The 23,090-nt window shown below is 39.7% G+C and overlaps 1 protein-coding gene across 3 annotated transcripts in view; it reads right to left on the bottom strand.

Moving 5' to 3' along the window:
• Positions 1-344: 344 nt before the first annotated feature.
• Positions 345-23,090, bottom strand: part of LOC139479851 (spindle and centriole-associated protein 1-like) — a 28,395-nt gene continuing 5,649 nt past the window's right edge. Inside the window, exons 4-19 of one of the 3 annotated variants that reach the window (XM_071262748.1) lie at positions 21,117-21,183; positions 19,973-20,055; positions 19,295-19,366; positions 17,373-17,431; positions 16,267-16,376; positions 15,169-15,195; positions 13,674-13,853; positions 12,484-12,662; positions 9,286-9,435; positions 8,668-8,760; positions 7,564-7,656; positions 6,352-6,550; positions 5,824-5,973; positions 3,715-4,241; positions 2,691-2,789; positions 345-2,230 (exon numbers count right to left, since the gene is read on the bottom strand). In XM_071262748.1, coding sequence (XP_071118849.1) covers positions 2,123-2,230; positions 2,691-2,789; positions 3,715-4,241; positions 5,824-5,973; positions 6,352-6,550; positions 7,564-7,656; positions 8,668-8,760; positions 9,286-9,435; positions 12,484-12,662; positions 13,674-13,853; positions 15,169-15,195; positions 16,267-16,376; positions 17,373-17,431; positions 19,295-19,366; positions 19,973-20,055; positions 21,117-21,183 — 2,196 coding nt within the window. In that variant the 3' untranslated portion in view covers positions 345-2,122. The remainder of the gene's footprint in view (positions 2,231-2,690; positions 2,790-3,714; positions 4,242-5,823; positions 5,974-6,351; positions 6,551-7,563; positions 7,657-8,667; positions 8,761-9,285; positions 9,436-12,483; positions 12,663-13,673; positions 13,854-15,168; positions 15,196-16,266; positions 16,377-17,372; positions 17,432-19,294; positions 19,367-19,972; positions 20,056-21,116; positions 21,184-23,090) is intronic. The other 2 variants (XM_071262750.1, XM_071262749.1) reach the window with 2 other exon arrangements.

The following is a 23,090-nucleotide window of genomic DNA, read 5'->3' as shown; positions in this document are numbered from 1 at the left end:
GCACTGATCTATGCAATAGGGATGTGATGACATGCATCAACCATGTCAGTGAGCCTGACCACCAACCTCGTTAGTTGCCTCTCATAACAAGCATGGGTTGCTGAAGACCAATTGTAACTCAGATCTGCACGTGTCGAGTCTCAAATAAGTTAGTTGTAGTGGAAGTCTTTTTCAAAGTGAATATTGAATGCTTGTATACAATAATAATAATAAAAGCATTTGTATAGCGCAGCATTCACTGTGCATTAGTGCTCTGTGTACAATATGCTTACCAGTGACAACAAAATACTTAGTTGGTATTCCAAGCACGTGTTATTTGTATGTTTGAACTCCTAGCCGTCAAATTAAGACAATTTACATCAGAACAAAGACAAGTTTCTAAAAGCAAATAAATAATATGTTTTCATGACAAAGGTTAATAGTGTCATTTATTATTCATATTTACAGAATTGGACATAAGCAAACAGATGTATAATAACAATCTGACATTAATCCCAGAATGGTCAACGGTGTGAGGTCAGTAGGACTCCCAGTAGCATTGTTTATACATGTACTTCCCACATCATTAAGCCTGACCAAACAGTGTTTTAAAATGGATATATGCTACACTGGATAATTGATGAGGAATGGTGTCCTTTCAGAAAACTTTCTGCATATTGTCTAAACCATGACTTAAGTTGTATCAGGCTGGATGGTCAGTATATCACATCAGTCATTGTGAGACAATGAGTATCGCATCATAACAACTGGTATTACCGAATTTCAACATATTAAATAATATGAATCCAGACAAGCCAAATATTTAAAAAATAGTTGCTCAGCAGTAAAGTATTACTTAATGTACAAAATGTTAAACATGTTTTTGTAATAAATATGACGCAAAATGTACACAGATACAGGTCCCCAACATCCAAAGATACTAATACTTGTACGGCCACTTTGACAGCCACTGGAATCACGGTCCATAACTGTCCGGGGAAGAGCAACACTAACCCTACATCCAGCACTCAGTTGTCACGAGCGAGTTAAATTTATGTCTCTTTTTGCAATATTCCAGCAATATTACAGCAGGGAACACCAGATACTGGATTCACACACTGTACCCATGTGGGGAATAGAAACCAGAACTTTGGCATGATGGGAGACGGATTTGACCTCTAAACTATACCCCACCACCCCTCTGCTGTCTTTGACACTGGCAAGTTGATGAACAGTGAGATTCTGCTTGTTGAGATGCTGCTGCAACATTACATCAACCAATTTCAGCAGGATTGATGCTGGCAGTTAAAGGGAACATGTGCAGAATCTTAATAAATTATTTGGAATCATTACTGAATTAATATGATTAGACAAACTTGATTTTACAAACTACATCCCAGCATTGTGACGGCAAAAATTAACTGCAGAGTTGTTACAACTATTGTGGCCAGTCCAGGCCTAAAAGTGCCCATTAACAAAGTGATATTGGTGATATGATTATCAGAACTTTACTTTAGCCATAACACTAAAATTGGACCTGCTAAAAGAATTTTTCCCCTTACTACATGTACAACGTGGAACATTTGAAATAGAGTAAAATATTTATTTCTTTTGAAGAAGTCCGAGATTAAAAATCCTACATGTGTGCACCCATATGTTTGATATGGCACTGCTTGTGAACAAGATCCTTCTACCCTATACATGACCAGACTATGGATCAACTATGTTAAGACTTAACCTTACACGTTCACGTGTGAGGGAGGGACTGAGTGGATCTAGTATAATGCCGCTTTGAACAGTATTCCAGCTACATAATGGCATATTAGCTTAATGTGGGAGTAAAGCTTTAAGTGATGCAGGTCTCAGATGTATACCACATTGGAGAAACCCACAAGCACAGGGTGAAACTGAGATATCGCCCACAATAATTCATTTCTAAGGGGCACAACTCTGCACAGAGAATATCCTCGCCTTGGAAAACATGGCCCCCTATTGTCCCCTAATTGTGATATAACAGTGGGAAAAAACAAACAATGTTTTTCCTTTATCACTTTCTATGTCCAGTTGATGTGTGATGGAGGGTGTTCCTGGTGAGACACTTCTGTCGGTCAAGGGGAGCAAGTATGTGAGGTCATCTGTCCTGTCAATGAGCTGGTAAGAAAGCTCTCGGCGAAGATGGACTTCCTCCTGATATCTCAAGGTCCATCACCGGGAGGGACACGGTTATCTCCCGACCAGTACCTCCACCATACTGAAGCAGAGAATGTAAAACAGATACTTACATGTACAAGAAAACAGGAATAGCAGCATTTGAAAATAAGCATGAAAGTCAAAGTGTCTGTGTTGTTATCTTAATGTTGAAAGGTAAATGTTTAGGAGGTCACTAGATTCACATGCTAAAGCAGCAAACCTCAAGTACACATCCTATAATGTTAACCTGCATGCAGGGTTGAAAAATTCCTTGTATTATAGTAGTGCAAATGGCACAGCTAAGGGCATAAGTATTCTTGGCAATAGATATAAATCTTTTTAACATTATATAAACAATGTTAATTATGTGAAGCCACTGATAATGTTTTTTCGCAAGTAAAATGGAAATTGAAGTCTTAATGTTTACAAGCTTGGGGTATTTGCGACGCTGGCATCAGTCTAAGAAATAAAATGATTAAATTGCGTTACAACCCCGGACTGAGAACACCACAAACACTGACCTGCCTCTGTCTCTCCTGCAGGTGTTGTAACACTGTGAAGTTATCAGATCGGTAGGAGATGGGGGAGATTGGTGGGGAGATTGGCCCCTGGATACGAGACTGGAAACGGGAAATATTGGAATTAAATATTGTCTTTCTGATCTCAGATAATTTCATACATGTTCAGAGTAAACTCAATATTGTATTATCATCCCCATCTTCCTCACTGCTGCACACACATTCCATCATTTGATGGTTGCCAAGTACCAACAGACAAGAAAAACAGCTGTGTGTGGTCCTTTCTTTCTTAACTTGATAAAATGAACCATATGTACCTGTGTCCCCTCCATGAATAGTGCTACCTGTGGCCCCGCCATGAATAGTGCTACCTGTGTCTGTTCCATGAATAGTGCTACCTGTGCCCACACCATGAATAGTGCTACCTGTGATCCCTCCATGAATAGTGCTACCTGTTCCCCCTTCTTGAATAGTGCTACCTGTTCCCCCTCCATGAATAGTGCTACCTGTTCCACCTCTATAAATAGTGCTACCTGTTCCCCCTCCATGAGTAGTCCTACCTGTGCCCCATCCAAGAATAGTGCTACCTGTGCCCACACCTTGAATAGAGCTACCTGTGCTCGGTCCTTAAATAGTGCTACCTGTGCCCCCTCCATGAATAGTGCTACCTGTTCCACCTCCTTGAATAGTGCTACCTGTGACCCCTCCATAAATAGTGCTACCTGTTCCACCTCTATAAATAGTGCTACCTGTTCCCCCTCCATGAGTAGTCCTACCTGTGCCCCATCCAAGAATAGTGCTACCTGTGACCCCTCCAAGGATAGTGCTACCTGTTCCACCTCCAAGAATAGAAACACCAGTGCCCCCAACAAGAATACAACCTGCTCAACCCCCTCCATGGATTGTGCAACATGTGCCTTCTCTGTGCAAAGTCTCATCTGTAATCTCTTGAATAGTGCCACTCATACAGTCTCCATGGATCATTTGATGGTGACCATTTAATCATAATCATGTTTTATAATGTTACCTGGGCTTGTGGTTTAGGCGGTGTGTCAAACTGTGCCATCTCGTTTACCCCAGCATGTGAGATGTTATCAAGACCATGTACACCTTGCTCTAGGCCGGGTCTCATGGTACTTGACACTGGAACAGGCTGTGGATCTGAGCTCAGCTGCTGCATCCCCTGTTGCTGATGATCAAACTTCTGCTGTTGCTGCATCACCATCTGCATGTGTTGTCTCTCCTGCTGCTGAAACAGGATCTGAAGCCTTTTCTGTGCTTCTTCGTGCTGTCTGTTCAGCTCAGCAATTTGTGCTGACATCGGTCCTGAGGTCTCAGTCACTGGCATGGAAACAGACTGGGTGGGGTGATAGTGTCCCGATGTGGAGAGGCTCCCTCCAGGAAGGTTGGACTGTACGAGGGGGGCTGGACGGGGGACACTGACAGTGGCCACTTGGGGTGGTGGCTGACCTGATCGGGCCATGTGAGGAGGCAGGTGATGTGAGGCAACAGGCTCACTCAAGGTGGAGATGTCAATTAGGGAGGTTTGTCTCTCTGGAAGAAGTCAGGTATTGTTATAGCCATTTGAATCATGACAATAAGAGTTACAAATAATTTACATGGCGTCAGCAATATTACAGCTATACCGTTACCATGACAATGACAACATAGACAGAAAAGTGACAGCAGAACAAATGGAGGAAGAATAGTAAAAAAGAAAATTCATGAAAGACTAAAGAGCTGAGAGTACATCAGACAGAGAAACACAAAGTAACAGGGTAATGCAGAAGAATGATCAGAAGTGGATAATGCAATGGGGAAGAGTGTGAAGATACAAAGGGGTGGATAACGCAGAGGAAACAAAGGAAGAAAATAAATGGAGAAAAAACAAGGGAAGACGATAAATGTAGAAGAAGCATGGAAATGTGAGAAATGGAGAAGAAGCAGGGGAATATGAGAATTGGAGAAGAAGCGGGGAAAGATCAGAAATGGAAAAGAATCATGAAAATATGAGACGGAGAAGCAGGGAAATATGAGAAATGGAGAAGAAGCAGGGAAAGGTCAGAAATTGAAAAGCAGGGAAATATGAGAAATGGAAAAGAAGCAGGGAAGATGAGAAATGGAAAAGAAGCAGGAAATATGAGAAATGGAGAACCTGGGGAATAAGAGAAATAGAGAAGTACCATATGAAGGGAAAGACAAAAATAGAGATAAAAGGATGATGATACATGGGAAGGGAGCAGGAATGCCCCATAATAGAGGCGAGTTTTTCCCTGTGTCTGCATACTGAGGTACCACAGTCATACATGTATAGAGGCTATCATGTAAGTGAGTTTGAGGATGGTAAATATCCTGTATTTGGAATAAACATAAGTCATCCTTGGCAAGCTAAATACATAGTGTTTATTCCTAATACAGGATATTAACTATCCCAAAACACACAAGTATGATAACCTCTTTATCACATAATGTCATCTCTCACAGTATCTTAACATTGCAAGTTTTCCTAGAATATGCACATTAACACATTATGTCAGAATGTCAGTGATTAGTCAGCCAGATAGTGGCAATTGTCAAGATAGTTCCAACTGAAACTTTTAGATAGTGCCTAAACTTGTAAATTACTACCAAATAGGCAAAAAGACAACTGCCTACACAAATATTTTCATCTTTGTCAGTGATTGCTGTGCATTTTTCATCCAAATCCAACTGTTTGGGAAAAGACTCCAAGCCGCAGTGGTCTACAAGTACAGGTGTGGGAGGTTCCTGACCATCATTGTACATGTCTTTGCAATTTAAATCTCCAAAGCTGCCTACACTTGTGAAAGGCCTCAGCTACATCCCTGTTCGACAATGACTTTTGGTATCTTGGACTATTATTTTAATAATAACACTAATTATCCCAGTAATTTGTCCAAATACCCAATGGTTAATTCTGACCTGATCGTTGATAGACAAAGTCAGCACCATGTTTGTAAACACTGAAAGTAATACCTAACCGACCTCTTTATATGTATACTTCTCCATATCAGGCCCCATTGGATACCGTTTTAATCCATTGGCTTTATCTGACTGACAAAGCTACTTATTATGTGATAAATAGCATTACTGAAAAATAAACGTTAGTGTCACTCACTTGGTGGAGCTGGTTGAGGCTCTGGTCCGTCGGTGACTCTTGTCTTCCTGATGGGTGGTGACAGGACAACAGCGTGTGATGGAACACGCTCAGGAAGACCTGTGTAACTTGTGTCAATGTCTATGGCGCCGGCAGGTTTGACAAATGCTTCTGAAGTACACAAACATTTAGGCACTGAGTGATATTTTTCCAAGTAACAAAATCAGACTACCTTGTCTTACCTACATAATATATGAGCATGTTCCACTGTCTGAGTGAGATACTCCAGCTAATCAGGTGATACAGGTGAAGTGGATTATGATTGTGTTTGACCTGCGTCTGGCTGCTTGTGTTCTTTCAAAAAATCTTTGGAGTAGTTTGTCAATGAAATAGAACATAGGACTCAGTGTATGTTAAAAAATCGTTTGACTTTTATTGATATTTTTCCAAGTACAAAATCAGACCTTTGTTAATTTTGTCCCCATTCATCTTTTTTGAAATATTCAAATCACAGTGTCACTATAATGATATCCAACTTATGCTTCTCACCTTGACTGTGCTGTGTGTGTGACATGCCATGTTCATGTCTGTATGAAATGCCACCATCATGTGTGTGTGACCTACCACCATCTTGTGTGTATGACCTGCCACCATCTTGTGTGTATGACCTGCCACCATCTTGTGTGTGGGGAGCTGAGGATCCTTCTGGTGGAGATGACTGAAGTCTCACTGTCTCTTGCAGTGCAAGCTGGAGTAGTAATAATATGTACACTTGCCTCTTTCCAAACGACATGGAAACCCAAACAAATATGCAGGTTCACTCATAATTGTCAGACGCCCCAATTGTCAGATATGCCAATCATGAGACAGGTCAGTGAAGTGTGACTAGTATCACTACCTTGTCTTACCTACATAATTAATGAGCATGTTCCACTGTCAGCAGAGTGAGATACTCCAACTCATCAGGTAATACAGATGAACCAAATTATGATTGTGTTTGACCTGTGCCTGGCTGCTTGTGTTCTTTCAAAAAATCTTTGGAGTAGTTTGTCAATGATATAGAACATAGGACTCAGTTTATGTTAATAAAATCGTTTGACCTTTAAGTTAATTTTGCATTCTTATCAAGTGAATTAAATGCTAGAGAGAATAAGAATGCATTGAAAAAATTAACTTCTCCATACATAAACAGAACAGTCAGTTGGGCCATCTGACAATTGGAGGGTTACCTATATGCATGGTTCCAAACATATCATTGTCATAGAAACCCTCAAACACAAAATACAAAAAGAAGTGTTTGCAAGTACAAAAACAGAAGCAGCCCTGTTCACACCCATTTCTCCAAAGTATCTAAAGCCCAAAGTTCCCTCATTTACTTTCCATCCAGGTGTAAATTCCCCAGACATCTTGAGTTCTTGACACCACTAGTGTTCAGTTGCATTAGAAGAGAGAGTTGGGTTTGATGCTGCTTCCAACATTAGTTTCAGTCATAATCAGCAGTCTGTGACTATAGCCACTAGTCAGCAGCCCAAATCAGGTAAAATAGCTGATAAAACCAGCTGATACTTGTCCATATGATAAAGACTAAAAATCTACTGAAAATAATGCAAAGATACAAGTTTGGAGTGGTACACTTTAAAGAATTTGGCACAGACAGAATCAGTTTGAATATTGTATTTGAACCCTGAACCAGCAGTTCCAACTCCTGAGGGATGCAACAGCTCATTGTAGTGCCTTAGATCTACACAGCGACATAAATACCTTCAGCCTGTTTATCTCTTCCTTACTCTCAGACCGATACCGCTCAAATGATGTCAACATCTTCCCATAATCCTCTTGAGTTACGATAATATCCTAAACAAAAACAGATTATCATTAAGATACAAAATATGTTCTTTTGGGTGGTTAACATGGTAATTGACTCAGCAAGTTTGGTTAAACACCTCCTTGACCAGTATTTCTGTTATATATGACTCAAAGTGTGATATGGATCATCACTTTAAAAGGTAATACGTCAAATTGTGTGCATCTGTTGCAATTGCCAAGACAATATAGCGTGAAGTCATGTCAGAAGAACAAAAGTTTGTTGTCATGTGCCACACAATGCCAACAAACATATGACAAATAATCAGTCAGATCATCCCTCAAAATGAGAGTATCTGACAAAGAATGAAACATAAAAAATCATGAACACGAATTCATTGTCCAAAAAACAACACTCAGCAGCATGTATATGATCCATGTGCTGCGATCACAGCCTGGCACTATTAACTCATGTTCCCAATAAGTGTCTGGGCGGTTGCTAAGCAGCGTTTGAAATAAAATGTTATTGCGAGGCTGCCATCAGGACCCATATACTTTCGAGGCTGCAGGCCCTGACTAAACTCTTTAGGACATCATGGCAAAAAAATGCAGCTTATTGTGTGACAAATAAATCAACACATAAATTTACAGCAGGCCTTGAGAACCCATACAAATCTAAAAATACGGGCCCGACACAAGATCTACCTGCTCCGGGCATACAGCCAGGCACTTATTTCGAACACTGTGGCCAACGGAAGGTTGTTCCACTCTACAGTAAATGCATTGGCCAGTTCCTGAAGAGTTGCCGGAAGGACAAGGCATTGTGAGAGGGTGATCTGCAGCTTGTTGAGGCCTGGTGACTGGGCTGGCCACTCTATGCAAACAATGGTCTCCTGCTCGATGTAGGGTAACAGGGTAACAAGAAGTACCATCTTTTAACGTCTTTTGGTATGACGTGGCCGGGTATCGAACCCCAAACCTTCCTCTCTACGGGCGGACGCTCTACCACTAGACCACCGAGGGCTTGGATATGATATATATGTTGCTACTGGTATGACTCACAGAGGTGAGGGTGTCCACGATGTGTCGCAGCTGGAAGACATCTTGGGTCAGCTGCTCCCTGACCGTCACCTCGGCCTGGATGCGCAGGTCAGTCTGCGGCAGAGAACACACAATACAGATGGTCAGCTTTAGCCATAATGCAGTAACAGGTACAGTCAAACCTCTTTACACTTGTGAAAATAATGTTTTTGTTTCTAATGACATGTTATCACGATTCACTGATGTGATTCACGATATGCCTACCCATGTATCCATTCAAGTCTTATATTGTATCAATTCTCAAAATTATTACATGTATTTACAAAGTTTTGCAATCACCTGGCCTCATAATTACTCAGACCAGCACTACCTGACAGCATATCATGAAACAAAATGTTAAATCTTACTGCATAAATCTATCAAAGAAACCTAAATCCAGTCATGAAGGTTAAACACAAACTGACTGATAGCAACAACTTCTTGTCAGCTGGGCCACATGGAAAATGGAGAATTTCACAACAAAAAAACCCAGCAAACTGTTTATGTGATGCACATCGTGATTCAAGTATTGCAATACGCATCAATTCACAAAGTAAGCATATCATGATCCACCTATTTTCCTTCATCACACAATCTCACCTCCCGCAGATATGTGGCAAGCTTTGACACAGAATCTACAAGAGCCACCGTGTAGCCACTGAATGTCTCAGATCTCTGTTTCTCAGCTGGCGGACGACGACCTGTTTGTTTCTCGTACTCCTCAATCTCATTCTCTAGATGACCCAAGACCTGACAAAGACAAACAAACAGTGTCAACACAGTTTAGATGAGCACAAGTTACTACCTTGAACATACCAAAACTTATGTTGTCCTGTGACATTGATGTCAATCTATTTGGCTTACTGTTGACCTTGATCCAATCTCATTAAAATCAGATCTAAGTTCACGCTGCCATTAAACAAAGATCTGAGGAAATCCAATTACGGGTCACGTCAGAACGTCCCTTCGCGAACTTTGACCGACCACTGAAACAAATAACAATAGTCGATATCAGCCAATGAGAAAGCAGCTTTCTCAAGCTTTACAGCACTCATTTCAACCTGGCGTCTTCCATTTCAGATTACGCTTGAAAAATATGTTGACACAGTTCTCGATCAAAATTTTGAAAACTGTGCAAACTAACATCCCCGGGTTGTCTAACATATGGTTGCGATTGTATGGCAGTGCTTCCAACGTAATGTGCAATGCCTCCTCCGTTCAAATGTTTATCCCTTGGAAGTGAGAGATAGACGATAATTTTGACGGAATCAGTCGTATGGGCAGGAACTGTCTTTCGGAATACCCTGTTTTAACGTTTTCGAGGTTGCATGATTAGAAAACACATTCTGACTGTCACTTGCAAGATCTGGTAAGCGACGCTTTGATAGGTTGGATGAAAGGTCGTTCTGAAGTGACCTGTAATGGGATGTCCTCAGATCTTTGTTTAGCGATTGCGAGAACTAAGATCTGATTTTAATGAGATTGACCTTGATCTGCCTTTTCTGAAGGATTGTACAAAAACCAAATAAATATTAAAAAGGAATGCAACATGGCACCCTCTCGAGTCAGCTTGCCTGATGTTAAAGATATCCTTAGGGCAAGTAGAATTTATAAGTTATATATAGAGAATACTACACTCATTCTCGTTAGATACCATTTTTACGAAACGAGTGGACTTTCTATGGTATCTGACCGAGCGAAAGCGAGGTCAGATACCATAGAAAGTTCACGAGTTTCGTAAAAATTGTATCTAACGAGAATGAGTGTGGTATTTTATTTATTACCCACGTTAAATATATATTTAAGTGTAAATACATAACAACTTTCGTTCGTTGACAGACCAAACTGAAACCGGTTGCAAAATCTGGTTGTGCATGAATATTGATATATGACCAAATATGGGCATTGTTGACATGTTTATGCATACGCATTAACAACATGCGCCTGCTGTTCTGTTTGCAAACAAACCAGCACCGACGCTCAAGATCCTTTTGGAAGAAAGTCTTCAACTTATGGCAATTCAAGCGCCATGTTGTTAGTACGCAGGACACCGATAAGAAAATTTGAAATGTCACATTAGCGCCGCGCTTTGAATATCGGACCAACAGTCGGTCACACTGCCGGGGTCCTGTCTGTGCAATCAAAATGGTTCGGTTTCCTTGATCTATCAGCTGAATTTATATCATGTCCGTACCATTTTGGAAGAGGGAAATCAGACTGTTCGCCAAAGACATTCATGTTAACTGTGCCACCCTTTACTGAAGACGTGAAAATCAACAAACTCAAGTCTGCTTGCATGTCAGTGACAGCTTCGAACGATCGAAGGGCAAGGTCGCCACCGTAATAAGAAAAGACAACCGCGATCCACTCACAGCATTTTACGCTAGAGATAGGGAATGTTACTGTTCACATTTGGGATGTTTGGGGCCACAAAATCAGAAGTCAGGCACACTTCCACGGAGTTTTCGAATGATTTTTATCGGAACTGTGAACTTTAAGTGATCTGGTCGTGCTGTCGTGTTCGTTCATTCATGAACAACACCTACCGAAACAGCGCCACAAAATACGCTTCAAAGGGGACACCGATGGCACAACCGGATCATCGCAAGTAAGTCTAGATATCTGTCCAGATAGTTTAAACAGACTTCATTTCACCACGCTTATCCTTTTACGTTAAATCAAATTGAAAGTTGCGAAAATGGTCGGGTGCGTCACGCTCAAGGGACGCGCTCGATCGGCAGTCGTACATTGTAAATCGATTTATAGATCTAGCTCGATTATACGTCTGTAGGAGCTCTATGCATAACTTATATTGAATGCAAACCGAATTTGATGCGTGTGACTATCTTGTTTGGTTTAATAAAGTGTTTGTAAATATCTCTCGTTCTCATGAATTTCTTCAGTTCTGCCTTGTAATCGCAAAATGAATGACGTCTCGCGATTTTTTATGAATGAAAAAAGTAGTCCCGGTGTGACAGAGGTCACGGTTATCCAATCAAAACGAATAAAACAAGGTCAACCTTGTACGACACACGTGTGACGTACGGATTTAGTATCTTACCACCTGTATCTTCACCACGTGGGTAATAAAACAGCTTATTAAAGGTGGGAAGCAAGCCTGAAGGGATGCAGGTCTTAGAGATTTACCACTTTGTTGAAACCCACAAACACGGATATGGTGCTGACAAACCTAGAAACATAATCAGGGCCTTTTAAGGGATGTCCTTCTATGTTATCATTATTCAGGCAAGTAAATGTTCCAGGTCAAGCTGCATCCCTGACCCAAACCATGTAAACCTAGATTTGAATTTTGAAATAGCAGAAACAGTTTCCTGAGCATGTGGAATAAAACACAATAACCAAACATCGCACAGTAATACAATGGTTCACACAAGACTTGAGCCCATAAATTTAGACTTTTTAAAGGCAATAATGACGATTTTCAGGGCAAAAAGTAAGACACAATTGTACATTCAAACAGATTTATTACGACATGTTTACCTTTATTGTCAGAATGAAAGTTGTATTTATTTTTAGGTAATTCAGTTGAGATAAGCATTAGTAAAGACCCAAATGTACTTTAAAACAGATTTGTTACGAAATTTTCACCTTTATTGTCAGAATGAAAGTTGTGTTTATTTTTAGGTAATTTAGTTGAGATGGGGACTGGTGAAGAAAATTTAAGGCCTTTTCAAAGCAGATTCTAAATTGGAAAACTTTTCAACAGACCTCAAAGTGCAAATCCTTTGAAACCTGTGCAAATCCTGCACATACGAGAAAACAACTTCATAATCTGACCTTCCTGAGATCTGTAAGGTTGAGAGCGGAAGCAGTTTGTGGCCTGTTTTCCTTCTGTGGGGAGACTCTCTTCTTCGTCTTCTTCACCTTCCGTGTGTCGTTGATGGCTGAGCGGGGTGTTCGCAGCATCTCGATAGACTCATTGTGGCCATTCTTGGGGGTCTCACAGCCAGTGACATCTGGATAGTAGATCAATGTATCTGTTATATCAGTGTAGAATACATCCCAGGATATTAGCCTTATGATAGTTGGTATAAATCACCATCTCATTAAATCAGAGCTTTTACTCCCACATGATGCCTCGGTGTGTGAGTGAGTGAGTGAGTGAGTCAGTTGGGTTTAACGCCGCTTTTAACAGTATTCCAGTTATATTGCGGCGTGTCAGCTTAATGTGGGAGGAAAGCCCGAAGTGATGCAGGTCTTAGACATTTAACACCTCTGTGAAACCCACGAGCACGGGTATGGTGCTGACAAACCTAGAAACATAATCGGGGCAAACCGAGATTCGAACCCACAATCATAGGTTTCTGGCGTGCCCAAGGGACGCAACTCTGCACAGCAAATCGCAGCGCCTTAGAAAACTGGGCCACCCGTGCCACCCGTGCCACCCGTACCCCCCCCCCCCCCCCTCAGTGCGTGAAGATAATCAATCAATAGGCAGCTTGTACTAGACCGGACTTTAACATGTACAGCCCACTCAGACAACAGTATACTGACTCAGAGCTGACCAGTCTTTGATATAGCTCCTTGATCCCAAGTGCCAGGCAGGATAACAACGAGTACCATCTTTTAACTTCTTTTGGTATGACACAGCTCGGGATCGAGCCACCAACCTTCTGCTCTCTGGGCAGACACTCTACCACTAGACCACAGAGACCGTCCCTCAAGATAGAATGGAGGTAAACCTAGTGTTTTCAATTTAGAGGTTTCAATGAAGATTCAATACCGCTCAATTCTTCAAAATTGAAACCTCAAGCTATTGCAAATAAAATGTACAGGTATTGAATCTCCATTCAAAACCACTCAACTGAAAAAAAAGGTTATGTCCTAACTGTAGCCCTTATTCTACCTCGGCTGAACCTTTACTGGTAACAGCACAAACATAACTCAGTCTAGCTATCCAGTTCTGTAACTCTTCTTGTTTGTCTCAAACAACCAAATGTTGCCATTCCGTCTGTTTCTCCCCCAACCTTGTGTGGACTGAAGTCTGGTGCTCTGTATTGGTCCTGATGCATTCTGGGTGAGCTGCGCCTGGCCACCGATGGAGCTGAGGGTTTGGTTCCTCTCCTCCTCTGCAGCCAGGAACTGCTGGAATCTCTGGAGGTTCATCTGGGGCTGGTACACGATGGGTTCCATGGCATCCCCGTCATCTGAGACAGGTACAGGACAACATTTCATCATGTCAAAGAACAAAATCCAACATTAAAGTGCTATTGCATCAGAGAAAATTTTTTTCCTTAGTCTGACAAGTCAAACTTAACATACTTTCTTATTAACAAAGTAGGCATAATTTATGAATAACAACTTCTTTATTTACTGTTGTTATCTATACATTGTGTCTACTTTGTCATCCATCAACTTCTAAGTAATGCCTATCAAATAATACTTTCTTATTACTGTGTGAACGAGTGGAGCTAAATACTGCTTTCAACAGTAATTTGGGTATGTCACTGCAAGTCAGCCACATGTTTAGTGAAATCCTGAAGTCATGTAGGTGAAGTCATTTAGTCGGACACAAACAGACACACAGAGACGAACAGACACATTGTTTTGGCGATATGTTTTGAAAACTTGCTGAGATCTATCCCTGACATTTTTATCCACATATTTATATAGTTGGATACAGAGAATGCTGGGGTGTGTGAGAGGCTTCATGCCCTCCCAATTTAAGATATTCAACAGGATCAGTAACAAATGGATATTGGCAGAGTGCTAATTTAAAAAAAAGTTTATTCTGCTAGAACAAAATACAAATACATGTACAACACCATAAAATAATACACTAAGGTGCATAATGCATAGAGGCCACTTAATTACAACAGGACTCTGAAAATAAACATCCCATGTCTCAATCTCTTAAACACACACCAACTTCAGCATCAAACTGTTCGTTACAGCAACAATTTGTTTGTTACAGCTATCAACTTCCTGGGAATGATCTAAGCTGCAAGCATTAACATTGTGTCAGCCATTTTTGGTTTATGTTTAGGAGTGAGACTACTCTGTTAAGCACAAGTCTGCATCTGAAGCTTTTTTGTCTACTTGCCTGTACTTGACTATTGGCAGCAATTTTAACAGCTCTTAATGTTAATACATGGGTTAATTTGAGCTGACCTGACTAAATGATATTTTACTTCACTTGGGCTATGCAACAGTAGCTACAGTCTGAGTCTGGGAACCTTAGATACTTGAGATCCTTCAACCAGTCACTGACTTAAAACTGAATATATTAGTTAAAAATAATCTTCACACCAATCGACAAATTAATGAAAAAGCAATGCATCATGTCAAGCAGTGAAATATGATGTCTACCATTTACCTCAGAATTTTTCCTTACATCAAGTCTTTATAAATTCAATAGCTGGAAATGCTCTTGTGGCTTCTATGTTGAAATAGCATTGTGTTGTCACATTAGTGATTGTATCAGCCTGACTAAGTTAAAAGCCTCTTTTACTCATAACTTGCCTCTTGCTTCCAGAAGAATGTCAAACCCTGCATGGAACCATCACATGTTTATAATGGAAAGCATAAAAAACCCACGACATGTTCATTGTAAGAGACAAGATATTTTTTTAATTCACTGCTTCAAAACAAACACAAAATTCTGTGAAAAAAGAAGCCAAACAATTCAATTTTTCGTTCACAACACATTGTTCTTCAAGAAATCCAGAATGTCCAACAAACAATTTATCTTAATGGGATAATTCCTCAGTCTGCAATATTCCAGCCTCCGACTTCACAGGATATCAACATGTTTGACTTCATCTTTCAGTTGTTTATAGCAATTATCCCTTAATATATGACAGCGTGAATGTTGTGTAACATCAGTCTGCAATATTCCAGCCTCCCACTTCACCGGATATCAAAATGTTTGACTTCATCTACAGTCTGCAATATCCCAGCCTCGCACTTCACCGGATATCAAAATGTTTGACTTCATCTACAGTCTGCAATATCCCAGCCTCGCACTTCACCGGATATCAAAATGTTTGACTTCATCTACAGTCTGCAATATCCCAGCCTCGCACTTCACCGGATATCAAAATGTTTGACTTCATCTTTCGGTTGTTTATAGAAATTATCCCTTGAATATATGACAGAGTGAATGTTGTGTAACATCAGTCTGCAATTTTCCTGCTATACCACAGCGACCCGTAAATTATCAAGTCTGGACCAGACAAACCAAATAGTTGACTGCATGAACAACTTCCAATGCTCTAACAAGCACATGTTTAACACCAAGGACCAATTCATCCCTGATGTCCTGAAAACTGCTCTTGTTTATGACATGCAAGAACACAGAAGTAAGAATTCTGGTCTTCTTTGGGGTAGAAATCCTCAGTCTTTCTGGCCAATGAACATACTTTTTTCTTCCACAAACTCAAGAAGCAATATACCACATACACATGACTCCTCTGTAAATAACAAGTGTACACAGCTTCTACAACTAAGAAAAGATAATGTTCACTTCATTTTCATGAACATACCAACATTTCTTCACATTACACAAGTGACAATTTCTGAAGAGACTTTGTATCATTCCCTGCCAATCTAGCAACATACCTGATTCTGAATCTGTAAAATCATTGAGTGCTACTTGGTCCATCACCGACTCACTCATAGTTTCAGACTTGGTTCTGATGTCCTTCACTGGGGCTACAATATGCTTAGTCCTGGAACAGAAGGGCATGGCAAATATTTTACGGAATGTGTACTTATTTTATGGTTTCATAAAATCCTTTGATATTTGGTTGTAAGTTATTTCACACTGTGTAATGCCTCAGTCATCAATATTACAGCATTGTAAAGTCTTGACCAGACAAATCAGTGGTTGATATTATGAGCAATGTCCCACGCTGTCAGGGTTCAATGACATGCAATCAGCCATGGCATGGCATATAACCATCTGATTCATTTAATTTCCTCTTACGACAAGCGTAGGTTACTGGGGACCTATTCTAACCAACACGTCCCTAGGGCAGTCCTCACCTCAATAAACTGTGTCAGACAGTAGGTCACAAATCATAAAGATATGGGTGCCGTTGTACAAAGTGATCTTAGTGCTAAGGTGATCGTAACTCCCATACCTTAACATAGTCTTACGACAGTCGTAGTTCTGAGGTTGTTTGGTACAACGGCACCCTGTTAAAAAAGTGATTGATGTTTGTTTTTCACAGCTTATAGCAATATTCCAGACATTTCACAGCACAGGAAAACAAAAATAGGTTTCACACATTATACCAATGCAATCCTAAATCAATCCATATTTCATGAAAAATAATACCCAAACAATCATGTAAGTGAGGTTTGACACTACTTTGAACACTTTCAATTTTATCACAGCCACTTAGGGTGTCCTATTGGTACTGACAGATCCAAGATCATAATCAGGGTAAGTCCCACAAACAGTGGATCCTGGCACAATAGAGGGATGCAAATCATCAAAACAAATTGCAGCCCCTTGGACCATTTGGCCACCCGTGCCCTCTTTGCATGTGTAAAACCTATCACAAATAATGGATCCTGTCATTGCTAAGGGATGCAACTCTTCACAGCAAAAAGCAGTGCATTCTGACTAGTCCACCTATGCCTCCAAACAGACTCCTGAATGATATTAGGGTTTAATCCTATTCTATGATATTCCCACCCAATGTGGGTAGTCTCCTGACCTCATGTGTGTCCCCTCCTGGCCAGGCACTGAGGTTACATTGGGGATACCCAGGAATCTCTGAAATAAACAACACAAAACATACACAATCATTACACCATGATCCTAAGGTCACGCGTTTTATATTTTTCGGATTACAGACCTTGCCGACTCTAATTTTTTAGAAAATGTAAAAAAATAAATCAGATTTCCATTTTTTTCCCCCAATAGCCGCGTAGTCAGTTATTTTATTTGTTATCATCACCTTTAAGTAAAAAGCATATGAATTTAACGTTGTAAACTAGTAAACTGATACATAATTGATCTTTGTTGATCTTGAAGCCGAACATAAATAGCCTCCCTTGACAACTGGTAGAATTTTTATTGTTACAAGGGGCTTTATCGTCACAAATGGCTGTCTTTTGAGCACAGAATATGTTCATAAAGTATGCCAGAGGCATTCTGCATTAAAAAATGCATCCAGCTTTTTTTCTTTTCCCCTTCCTCCGACCCTAGACTTTGGGCTGAAAAATCTGTAATCCTAAAATAAAAAACCCTCTGGTGACGTCATCCTATTGTTCTCCAGTCGGGTTAAATCTCATAAACAGGGACGTTGTAATGTCCCTGGGATTTTATATAACATCCCAGGGATTTTAAAGGATATTCAAGTCATATTTGCTATATAATGTGTTATAATATCCCAGTGATTTTTTATAATGTCCTGGGTATTTTATTTATATAACTTCTGTTCAGATTGTAACATGTAATGAAATGTAAAATCAAATGACATAATATTTTCTTTATATTCCCGAGGATTGAACTCGCAACCTTCATATCTGTAGCCAAGTGAGTGTACCACAAGGCTACAGAGGTGTTGATAAGCCGCAGTGCTTTTTAGAATGTCCTTTTCAAGATCCGTATGCCAGCAACAGATATTTTATGCCCGTTTCCCAAGGTTCATGGAAAGTATGTTCGAAACATAAAAATGTTGATAAATGTTGTTTTAAGGTTCGAAATCGGTTTATAAGTAAGATAAAACACTTCCCCTCAGGTTGTTATGATATTTAAAAACCTTTCCCTCGGAAAATCTCTCGGGATGCGGGTTTTAAATATCATAACAACCCTCGGATGTGTTTAAAAAAAGCCTGGCCTAAATAAAATGTCCCCTGCTGGTGAATTGCAACTTAGTTTATACCGGTAGCTGTTTCCCCCTGTTTTTCAGTATCACTTTACAGGGTTCATACAGATCTTTAGGGTCACAATTCAATCACTTTTCAAGGACTTTTTTTAAATCATCCAAGAATATTCCAATTAGTCATCTAAGGTTCAGATGAATCCATTTCCACTTCAACAGAATCAATTCAACAATTTAAGAGCTTCAAGTTTCCATAAAAGTCACCTGACACTTTCTCCAAGTGACAAAGAGATAATGATTAGAGTGAGTTATTTCAGTAAATCTTTCAAGGAGATGTTTGTTCCAATTCCAATTCCAGTAAATTTCATGGAATGTCTATACAATGTCAGCACTTTTCAAGCAGTGTTAATACAATTCTAGCATTGATAATACAGTGCCTGCACATATAAAGGATTGTTAGTGTTAATACAATTCCTGCAAATTTCAGAATTGTTAGTATTAATACTCTGTTAATCTAGCATGTTTCAAGTATGTTGTTAGAGAAAGGGTAAAATTTAAGTACTTTTCTAGTTGAATGGACCCTGCTATATCAGTAACGGGGAAATTTGGACAATCATGGTTGCAAGGACCGGAAGAAATGGGTTTACATAGTTCTGTTGAGAAGAGACAGACAGCATATATTGGACAGCATCAAACAACCCAGCTGGCTCTTGAAGGTCATTTACAATAGAAATTAACATCCTTATCTTATTTATTTTGCAGGCATAAAATGTTGACAATAATAAACTATTATATCCTAGGTAACATACCCGAGGGTCATCTCCAAACAGGTCTTTCACAACCGCCATCATCTTGTCAGACTTGGATAAAGTGTCATGGAGCTGAAATAGATATATTGTGAAAAGTTGTGAGTGAATGTTGTTTTATGCCACAGACAAGAATATTTCAGCTGTGGAGGCATTGAATAATTCATATCATGATGAACATGATGAACACCATCTATATTTGTTTTATAATTGTCTCTTGCAATGGTACAAAAGACAAATCTGGGCTTGAAAGAAAAAAAATGCCAAGTTGAAAAATACATCATGAGTGAGTGATTACTGTTTACGCCTCATCAGCAATGTTGCAGTTATTTGTGGCTATATACAGTGAAACATTGTTAATGCAGACAGTACCTTTCCAAGTGAATTCATCTGATTAGATTTCCAGATAATGTCCCTTTTACTTTACATCAACGTTTCCTACAGTAATCATGGACAGTGTACACATGGTTTCACTTTACTATAAACTTTCTGCAACTGATAAGGTGACAAGCTGATCTTGACATGTGATCAGAAGAAAACTTAATGCATTCAATTAATATGATAATAAAGTAATGTTCAATAACACCACTTCTGGTTTGGGAAAACACATGACCAATGCATTTCAAAATTGAAACGGAGGCACGGAGTGGTCTTTACTATCAAGGTCACAAATTAACACACCTGCTGCTGGTCGTACAGAACCTCCTTCATTATAGCCATCTGACGAGCCTCTGCATTGGACAAGCTGGTGTTCTTCTGTTTGGCTGAAAGTGGAACAGTGCCATTAGCTGTGATGGGAACAAACCGCCATTGGAAATAAAGGGAAGTGTGTGACGATTGGATGAAACACGTTCAACCTACCACTGTAATTTACAGGTCGAGATAATGTGTAATTCTGCAGTCAAGTGAGATGTTGTCTTCATAAATGTTATGTCAAGTTTGTAAATAAAAACACTACTTCATGGAGGTCAAGATACTGGAGTATTTGTATAAATAAATAAGTTAACAATAATCATGATAATAACATCACAGGCTGCTTATTTCATCATTAACACACAAAAACTGACGATAACAATACAAAATCTGTGACATTGCTCAGCACAATCCTGCAATGATGATTATCAGCTGAGCAGGGGACACAGTAATCCGGTAGTGGGCATAAACTGATGGGTATTTTTAGCTTATGGAAATGAAAACTTGCAGAAAACAACCCACTAATAAACACTGAACACAAAATGTGCATACATATAACCAGATACATATAACAGATTCAGACCATACACTACATAGATATTAAGTAAGACCTGTATCATAGATATGAATAATATATCATAGATGTACACCACATCCCGCATATATACAGTATGTTTTGTATATATAAATACCTGTCACTTGTGTATATACCTGAAGCATGTATATAGAGACTGGAGAGGCCCCAATCAGGTGTCAGACACATGCACTCATACACAGAAGCTCCTTATTGTGAGTGAGTGTGGTTTTACTCACCATATTCCAGCAATATCAAGGCTTGGGACACCAGATATGGGTGGTTCCTTATATGTGTTTAGTATTCTTCACGTGAAAGTTGTTATAAGTATTATAAATATTCCATACAGGTTATTTTGCTTCTTTATGTAAGTTTGGGTTAACAATACATGTTGAACAATTGTCATATTAGGTACCTGATTCCTTTCTAAGCCTCCTATATTCATACCTATGCTTGATGCTATGAAAAGCTTGAGCAACACAGTGAAGAGAATCAAGAACATAACAAGTATAGTCCAAGAAAGATGAGCACTAAGAAAGTTGAGAGTAACATACTCACCTTTTCTCATTTTCTCAAGTTTGACAGTCATGTGATTCTTTGACTTATGGGCGACATGTCGTTCTACCTGAAATATATAGTGGAGTATATGGCTTCACTTCAAGAAATTGTATTGAAAGTATTCAACAATGTGTTATTTAGGTAAATCACATACATATGGAAAATTTGACATACATACACTGACCACACTGGTCGTAAAATCTGCAGAAGTTTATCAGAACTGGATGACTATGTGCTTTCACTTATCAGTGAGTCTTGCCCACTTTTCACTAAGCAAAATAAAATACATAAAACGTGTTATGAGGTCTTATCTGTGGTTAACTTCCTACAAAGAAAGTCTTGAAGTAAAGGTTTTAACAAACATTCAAACTCATACATATTAAAAACAAGAGGCCCATAGGGCCTTTATCGCTCACCTGGATATTTACGCAATCATGACAAAATATACATTTGCATTGTACATGTATATAATACTGCAAATATTTAGTAATTTTTAATGTCAGCATTTAAAATAGCTAGATGGCAAATCCTACATGAACATGTATTTCTCTAGATACAAATGAAGCATCAAGATCTGAACCGTTTCCATCTAAGTTTCCAGAGGCAAGGCTGCACCCCACAGCGAATCCTATTGGCATAAATGTATTATTCCCTTTGTAACAAACAAATGTATACAATGTGGGGCCTGTGAAGATCTGGGGTAGAATAGGTCTTCAGTGACCCATGCTTGCCGTAAAAGGCGACTATGCTTGTCGTAAGAGGCAACTAATGGGATCGGGTGGTCAGGCTAGCTGACTTGGTTGATGCATGTCATCGATCCCAATTGCATGGATCAATGTTCATGTTGTCAATCATCGGATTGTCTGGTCCAGACTCGATTACTTACAGACCGCTGTCATATAGCTGGAATATTGCTGAGTGTGGTGTTAAACAATAAACAAACAAACAAATACAATGTGGGGGTGTAGGGTGGGGATAATATCGGTTTGCATGTTATGGTCCTGGTAGCATATGTGCATTCCAAATTACTCCTATTTGGCCCCGCCACTCAGTCCCTTGAGGGGTCAGCCCCACCATTTGTACAATTTTGAATCCTCACCACGGGAGAATGCTTCCAACCAAATAGAGTTGATATCTATCTCGTAGTTCCAGAGAAGAAGTCGTTTAAAGCAATATAGCCAAATTATCCCCATTTGGCCACACCCCTCAGCCCCTTGGGGGGTCAGCCCCACCAACTGTACAATTTTGAATCCTCACCACCGGAGAATGCTTTCAACCAAATATGGTTGTTATCTATCGCTTAGTTCCAGAGAAATCATGTTTAAAGCATTATAGCCAAATTATCCCTATTTGGCCTCGTCCCTCAGCCCCTTGGGGGGTCAGTCCCACCAATTGTACAAATTTGAATCCTCACAACTGGAAAATATTTCCAACCAAATATGGTTGATATCTATCTCTTAGTTCCATAGAAGAATGTATGTCTGGCCTAGTTGTTGTTTTATAACACATCTGATTATGAGTAACTTAGTTTAACACCACTTTGACCAGTATTTCAGTGTTATCACGGTATGTCAGCTTGATGCGGGAGGAAAACAATGTGTGATGCTGGACATTTACTCTTCAGTAAAACCCAGATGCAGAGACCATATACCGATGTCTATGGTCTCTGACAGAAGCAATGGTAGTGTGCTGATAAACCTAGACACATAATTAGGTCAAATTTGGGGCTCTGGCCCAAGCTCCTCACAGTGATGGTCCATTTAGAGAGCTCTCTATACTGTCACTGCCACCAGTCAAAGCTCCCCACTGTAAACAGCGGTAGAAACTAACATTTTTAGTCCACTAGTCCTTATAATGATAACATATAGCAAAACCCTTAAAATTGCAAATGTCTGCTAGTCCTTATGATACCTTAACTATTGGGCACTTTGGAAATGACTACAGGACTAGTGCCAATTTCTAACGCTGCGTGAA

Source organism: Haliotis cracherodii, unplaced genomic scaffold, assembly GCF_022045235.1.
Source record: "Haliotis cracherodii isolate W230 unplaced genomic scaffold, xgHalCrac1.p SCAF_4, whole genome shotgun sequence".
In the NCBI taxonomy this organism is placed as follows: Eukaryota; Metazoa; Mollusca; class Gastropoda; order Lepetellida; family Haliotidae; genus Haliotis; species Haliotis cracherodii.
The sequence above is the reverse complement of the archived record's forward strand: the minus strand, read 5'-3'. Positions and strand labels throughout refer to the sequence as shown.